We start from the raw sequence: 7,880 nt of genomic DNA on the forward strand, positions 1-7,880 counted from the left end.
GCCCCCCAAAGTATGTCATTGACAGTGATGCAAATGAATACAAATAGTAGAATTATGCCATAATTGAATAGATCATGTGAAACGAGGTTGGAATGTTGTTATATAAAATCAACAAAAGACAATTTGTAAATTTGACAAAAAAATCGGTTGAAACCAGACTGGATGTATTATACTTTAGAATTGCATTGGGGGAATACTTATTTTACTCTGCAGCCTTACCCCATGTCATTGATCCACATTTGCATCGTAGCTCTTATTGCGGGACTCTGAAACAACTGTGAATTGAGCCACATGTATTGTCAACCTATGTGTATTGAACACTATACCCYAGGAAAAACTATACTGCGTGGATGTTTTGGAGTCTGATAATTCTGAGGAGGACGTTGGGAAAAAATATATTGGGTATTGAGTAGACTGTTACCCAATCCTTAGGTAATGCTGTACAGTGCAACATGAATGTCAATACACACAATAGGCTGACTAGTGAGGTGATTTCACACAGTCACAGTCCAGCGATAAGAGCTACAACGCTAATATTTGCATAAACTCTTCACAGTTGTGTTCTGTGGGTGTCACCAAGTAGACTGATACCCCATTTCATTGCTTCATATTCCAACCTTGTMTAACATTATCTAGTCTAAATATGGCATGATTCCACCAATAAATTTTCTGCATCACTTTCAAAGAGGTACTTTTATTTTGAAGGCAAACTGCAAATTCCACTATAGTGCCTAATCCTTATTGTGGCTAGCTTCACAACACATAACCCGGTCAGGTCGAGCCTCACTAGCCAGATGAAGCTAGCTGGRTGCTTATAATGTTAGCTTTGGGAAACAGGGTTAAGTAGCTGGCTAGCTATTTATTTTCATGAACTGAAGTTCAATTTCAATAGGAGAACAACAAGTGGCTTTCTAGCTAATACTTACAAGGATTCCTAAAACCTTGCTAAGAATAGTGAAAATGACTGCAGTGTCAACTGGTCATCGTTTTCAGGCTGGTTGTATTGGTGCTAGCTCCCCGGTAGGCCGTCATTGTAAATAAGAATTTGTTCTTAACTGACTTGCCTAGTTAAATAAAGGTTTAATTTAAAAGATAAATACTTTTATTTTGAAGGCTAACCGCGAAGTCCACTATTGTGGCTAATCCTTATTATGGTTTGCTTCACATAGATGGGTCCGACCACCATTAATCAAATAAGAACTGTCTAATAAATGAGGGTTATTTTAGAAGATGTCACCTAGCTATATAGTTAGCTAGCTAAAGATAGCAAAACGACAATCTGTTTCAGTAGCTATGCTTTTGGGAAAGAACATTGTTTCCATCCATGAGCTAGCTAACTTTTTTTTAATGACCAGCACAGTAGGTGTGCGAGACAACTTTACCAGCATCATAGCATACGCATCGATGAATCGTTAAACATTTGAAATACGAGTGATAGTGTAATCAATGTGTAATAACTACGCAAAAAAWTTATGAACGCATTAAATTATTATGTGACGTGCAGTTATATTCAGGTCCTGATTGGTCGACAAGCTTATGACACTATTTGACGTGTATCTTTTTTGACATGCAAACACCCAAACGGCGTTTCCATAGAAATCCTGGTTGAGAATGAAACGACTGAACAACGAAACAACACAGCAAGTAAGTGAAAGAAATAGGTTTTGATTATGTTTTACTGCTAATGGGGACATACGTAAATACCAAACAAAACAACTTTTTGGTCAGTGTGGTGTGTGTGTGTAACCTTTATTTAACTAGGCAAGTCAGTTAAAAACAAATTCTTATTTACAATGACGGCCTACCCTGGCCAAACCCGGACGATGCTGGGCCAATTGTGCGCCGCCCTATGGGACTCCCAATTACGGCCGGATGTGATACAGCCTGGATTTGAACCAGGGACTGTAGTGACGCCTCTTGCACTGAGATGCAGTGCCTTAGACCGCTGCATCCATGCGTGTGTGTTAACTATTTAACTGTACTAGAATGCTTAAAGGGCTGCTAAAAATGTTAATATCAGTATCGAGTTTTTTGGCATGGAAAATATCGGATATCATTATTGGCCAAAAAATGTAATATCGGTGCATCACTACTTTTACCCCTACCTACATGTACATATTACCTCAACTGCCTCATACCTCTGCACGTCGACTCGGCGTCCGTACTCCTTGTATATAGCCTCGTTATTTTATTGTGTTACCGTTTCCTTTTTTTGTGCGCAAATTTTTCTTACTTTTTAACTCTGCATTGTTGAGAAAGGGCTTATTTATAAGTCAGCATTTTACGGTAAAATATACACCCGTTATATTTGGCGCATGTGACAAATACATTTGATTTGATAAGCAAAAACAATGTAGCGATCAAATTAGCAACATCTGCAATCATGACTGATTTTGAGAGCTATAGAGTACTCATTGGAATTGAAAGCAAATCTTAGACTTGTTCTACATACCTTGTACAAGTTGGAGAGCTTTATGTTGGCATTCAGCTCATTCCTAAACTTCTCCTCCATGCTAGCGTGCTGCTCCTTAGCCTCTTTCAGTTTGCTGATCATGTCTTCAGTCTGCTTCTGAAGGCTTTCACTTGAAGTCTTTAAACTTGTCACTTGGTCCTGGACTCTGTTCAYCTACAAAAACAACCGAAAACATAATGTTGACACAGTAAATGGGGATAAGCCAGTCAGGTAATAGTTTAGAGACATTGTCATATCAAAAACATACTCAATAGATGAATATGAAACCAGCATGTACAGTTGTTCCAACATAACTATTTGTGATAAGAAAAAAATATATTTTGTTTTACTGTTATGTCTTGGTCTACCCCATTCAGACGCTAACTACGTAAGGGATAATCAACGAGGGGCTATGCTTTCTCTAGAAAATAATGAACGACGTGGAAGGTGTGTTCCATGACACACCAGCGGAATGGAACTGACCTTCCACGGAGTTGCATTATTTTCCAGAGAATGCAGAGCCATGAATGGATTATCCCTTTTATACCATGGCTATAATTMAACACATTTACAGGTAGAAATGTGTTCAACATCCACTGAAGCAGCTAGCAAGTTTACTAGATAGCTACAGTAGTTGCCTTGGTAACCAAACAAACAGACTTGGTAGTTTAGCTAACTAAACCATCAAGTCCTAGCTTGCTATTATGAAAATCGAAATCAACAATGTCAATAAAGTTTTCAATTCGAATTTTGCTTTCAGAAACAGCTCAATAGAACAGATCAGAATGAACTATAGCCATTGAATTCTACCGTGCTGATATACCATGCGTAATAGGGAAATAATGTACGCTATAGAATGCCCTTCAAGCCAATCATAAATGAGTATTCAACAATGCCATGGTATAACTTGCTTTAACACCTATTGATGATAGTATCTTCTGGCAGAGGGAGTTTTGTTAAGAGCCCTGATGCTTGCTCTAAACGTTAACGTGCATCGCTTGCAGTACTGTTTTGGAAACAAAAGGAATGTTCATATCTGTGAGAAATAATTTCCAAAAAGTTTCTAGAACTGTATCGCCATTGAGAATCAATTCACATTTAGATGGAGTATTTGGCTGTTTTGTGCTTCCACAACCAATTCACCTCTAACAGAACATGGCAGGTCCTTGGACTATTAGGAGTAACGTTAGGCTCCTTTAGTCCATTATTGGGCTTGTCTTGGTCATACCTCATCCTCTTTGTTCTCAAGGCTGCACTTGAGCTCCAGGATCTCYTTGCCCTTCTGACGTGACAGGGCCAGCAGCTCCTCACTCTTAGCCTTGAGCTCTCCGTTCAGCCAGGCCGTCTGGCCCTGCAACAGCTCCTTCTCCTGCTCCATACGCTTCTCACGGTACTGGAGGTAATAGGCACAACAGTGTGGATTACACATGTGATGTATTGGATCATTTTAACACCTTCCTTTAGAGCTGAGTCCTATTCAAGAGTTCACAAGTTACAGAACATTCAAATAAGCTCACCTTGATGTTGACCTCTGAGGATTCAAGCTCGTCCAGCTTGAGCTGCAGCCCCATCTTTGTGGTATTGACTTCTGACACTTTGTCATTGAGGCGCTGCAAGTCCTCTGATGATCAAATAAATCCCATAGACATTAAATGAATAATGTGTGTGTGTGTGTGTGTGTGTGTGTATCCCTCCATATAAATTCATCCATACCACTCAGATAGTCCACTTCCTGAGATCTCCTCTCCAGTGTATGCACAAGCTCCCTCTTCTCTGACTCCAGTTCATCTTTGGCTTTTGAGAACTGGGCCTAGAATAAAAATGTGTACATCTATATTAAGCCCAAAAAGGTGTCAACACCAACTGTTAAAGAGATGACAAGATCATGAGTCTCACCTGTTCAGATGTAAACTTGTCTTGGTTGATTTCACACTTTTTATTATTTTCCCGCACACTCTTGAGTTCTTCATCTATAGAAAAGAAGAGCAATTTCATTAAATGGTAGATTATCATCCCCCATTCTTTAGTCATGGTCAGTAAATAGCCATGCATGCATCACATACTAGTGTTTACATGTATGCCGCAGTCATTAAAGAGACTTTTGCTGGATCCTGTAACTAATTCCACTTACTGATCTTGGTGAACTCCTCTCGGAGTTTGTAGTGCTGTTCAGTCTGGGTCACAAACTGTTCCTGACTCTGCTCAAGACGCTGCACTTTTTCAAAGAACTGTTGTTCTGCAAGAGTGACAACAACACATMTCAACTTGGCTGCTCTCGTCTTGAAAGCTACATTATAAATCAAAGTACTTTTTCCTATTCCTGGAGAGCTACCGACCTGCAGGGTTTCGCTCACACCCCAATCTTGCGCACCTGATTCTAATAATGAGCTGGTTGATAAACTGAATCAGGTCAGTTACAACCGAGGTTAGAGTGAGAACCTACAGGACGGTAACGTTATCGCTCCAGCAACAGGGTTGAAGACCCTGAGCTAACGTTACCCTACTCAGTCATTCATTCACCAGGTTACGCCAGACAGAACAGCTAATGCTAGCTAGTTACAGTAGCAAAGCAATTTAGACATGGTTGATAAACATTGTTGGAAAGCTATTTTTGAATCCATATCCCTCTGCCTTGAAAACTAGCTAGTAAACAGTTGTCGATGCTGCCGGTCAAGGCCATCCACGCGTTATCCTACTACGTAGTTAGCTGGGGCTGTACACATATAATGACCTCCTATTCGGCTATATCTTACCACTATCAACTCTAAATTGCTCCTGGTGTGCCTTGAGGAAATCTATTTCATATTGCAGATCAGAGAGGAGCTTTTCCAGTTTATTTTGAACAGCTTTCGGGAGTTTCGTTATCTCCGCGCGCTCCAGAGCTTGTAGTAGCACTGCAGACATTTTCCCCTCACAAAACACCTGGATCTGAGCAGGCGCAGTGACTACTTCTTCTCAGTGAGATACTTGGGGATATCTTTGACTATGTACATACGTACAGACTCAGTAAGCATAGTCATGCTATTGAGGAAGGCAGACATGGATCAATATCATGCCAAATGTATTCACAAATGTAAATCTCCAATCCACAAATGTAAATCACTTTCCACACACCTTTTGATTTGTATTTGTAAATAGATATATTGCATTACAATTGTTTTATAACTGCAGATATGCATGTCATTTCCAAGGGCCTTAAGTAAAATGACAGCCATAATGATTTACACATAGGCGAGATATGAGAAACATGACCGATATGGAAAACCTACAACTCCATATTTGTCTACCATAGACGTCTCACTGATCTGTCTCACTAATCGTACTATTTGTGACGTGAGTTGAGTATATAGTATGCTTGTTGGTCATAGTATTGTTAGTATGACAAAAGTTCCCGGATGTCGTAGTAAATTCGCCAAAATACATGCAGAGGACTATTTCTGTACTTTAGGGCCCACAATGCAATTCTTCAGGAAATGGGCGTGGCGTCACATCGTTTTCAGATTTGAAGAAAATGGCGAAAAATATGCAGCTGAAGTCCAACGATAGCGGATACAAATTCATTTTTTWAAACTAATTATGACAAATGTTAAAAATGTTGAGCAATGTAATGAATAAATACTTTTCAAATAACTTACACGTTATGTTGGCTGACAATTTGTTACCTACGCTGACCTTACGAACCACATAGCATATCATTACAGCAGTATGTACCCTTTATGGTAGCAAGCTACCTAACGGGGCCTGCTTTAGGTGGTAGGCAAGCTACCTAACGGTGAGTTGGGCTACTTGTAGGTATATCAAATTTGCAGTAGTAATTTAACTAGGGTCTACAATAAGCCACTTGCGGGATTATATTAACTATAGGCTAGCACTACCAACGTGTATTGACTTGATTTTACTTGTAATTCTTAGCTAAATAGTATAGTCGGTGTGTGTTCTCAATGAACTTCGGGTGGTTTCGAAAATTCGCGCTGGCTATCTACTCCGATTTCCGTGCACATCCGTCTGGGTGTAACGTTGTTACAGAGGAGATAATGCATGTACGAGCGCTCAACAGGGTTGAATATGGCTGGGGTCAGTTACGTTGGGAACGCGTAATTAATGTTGTCAGCGACCAGTAACATGGTCAGAGTGGTACTCTCATTTGTGTCTGGAAGTAACGTTAGCTTGGGTGCTTTGACTGCCGTTGTAAAAATATTGTTGTATCTCAACTGAAAGGATAGCTGTTGTTTACAGTATATTAATAGCATGTAGTATATACTCATAAGTATTTAATATAATTATGTTAGTATGGGTATTTGAACACAGCTAAGAAGTAATCATGCGTAGAAAAAGTTAACACGGTAGAAACGGTTTGTAGATTTTATAAATCGCTGGCAGCCTCTCGTTCGGCATGTTGATGCAGCTTTCAAGACTAGAAATTAGCGAGGTAAAGACGTTTCAAGTTGGATATTTCTCGCTTTCAAACCACTTGAGCCACAGACTCCAAATAAGTGTCATGATATTGGAAAAATTACTCACAACATTGCACAGGTCTTATTTTCACGATTTTGCCATTAACCTTTTTGACGCTTTAGTTTGTCAATTTTCATCTCACATGATTTCACATACATTTTTCTAATTTTAAAATTTCAATAGCTCCTTGGTCATGTGACCTAGTGACTTCAAACAAGGTTCGAATGTCCTGACTACTGTCTAGTGTTGCACACCTTTAGTTTGTCAATTTCCTCTATATGATTTTACATTATTTTTTCTAATTTAAGTGTGAGCATGCAGGCCTTCATTTTACATGGGGCTTAATTTTTGTTTTTGCTAACAAATGTTCCATCCTCGCATAACAATCTTTTACATGGACACTGAAAGATCCGCAAATGGCTGTATGTGGTATGGACCAAGGAAAGGAGAGGTGTTCGAACAGAGGTGCTTAAAGGAAGGCGCACAGGTAGGCCTCATGAAAAACAATGTTTCATATGCTTTTTTTAATACAGTAATAGGCAGTGATTTGTCGGTCAGTGAGCTTGATAACGTGAAAGAATCATTTTCATAGCATCACTTTCATATACTGTACATTAAGACAAATCCTTCTACGTTGAATATTAGAACACAGTTTACATAACCTGATAATGACTTGATATTTGAGTGCATTCAAAAAAGCCACCTGCAGACATAAAAACGCAATAATGCATTTGAGGGTTTTGTTTTTCTGATAAAATAGTTATTTGATGCATGGCTACTATTTCTAACTGGGAAAATAATTCCTGTGCCTTTGTGAGTAAAATCCTTTTCCAAAATTGATTTGGGTCCATTTTTGTGAAGAGGTATGAGGGTTGTGATATGGGTCATTTAATAGTAAATCATTTAAGGGATAATACATTTATATGTTGCTTCCCCAGTATGCGCATGAACCATCAAGCCAAGTGTTTTTTTT

The 7,880-nt window shown here is 39.1% G+C and overlaps 1 protein-coding gene across 6 annotated transcripts in view; it reads right to left on the reverse strand.

Annotated features, from left to right (window-relative positions):
- Window positions 1–5,394, reverse strand: part of LOC111972334 (nucleoprotein TPR) — a 45,437-nt gene extending 40,043 nt beyond the window's left edge. For all 6 annotated transcript variants that reach the window (XM_023999345.2, XM_023999348.2, XM_023999347.2 and 3 more), the window contains exons 1-7: window positions 5,206–5,394; window positions 4,584–4,688; window positions 4,349–4,422; window positions 4,166–4,262; window positions 3,970–4,073; window positions 3,681–3,845; window positions 2,453–2,626 (exon numbers count right to left, since the gene is read on the reverse strand). In XM_023999345.2, coding sequence (XP_023855113.1) covers window positions 2,453–2,626; window positions 3,681–3,845; window positions 3,970–4,073; window positions 4,166–4,262; window positions 4,349–4,422; window positions 4,584–4,688; window positions 5,206–5,356 — 870 coding nt within the window. In that variant the 5' untranslated portion in view covers window positions 5,357–5,394. The remainder of the gene's footprint in view (window positions 1–2,452; window positions 2,627–3,680; window positions 3,846–3,969; window positions 4,074–4,165; window positions 4,263–4,348; window positions 4,423–4,583; window positions 4,689–5,205) is intronic.
- Between the last annotated feature and the right edge of the window lie 2,486 nt (window positions 5,395–7,880).

The sequence above is a fragment of the Salvelinus sp. IW2-2015 genome, linkage group LG13, assembly GCF_002910315.2.
Source record: "Salvelinus sp. IW2-2015 linkage group LG13, ASM291031v2, whole genome shotgun sequence".
In the NCBI taxonomy this organism is placed as follows: Eukaryota; Metazoa; Chordata; class Actinopteri; order Salmoniformes; family Salmonidae; genus Salvelinus; species Salvelinus sp. IW2-2015.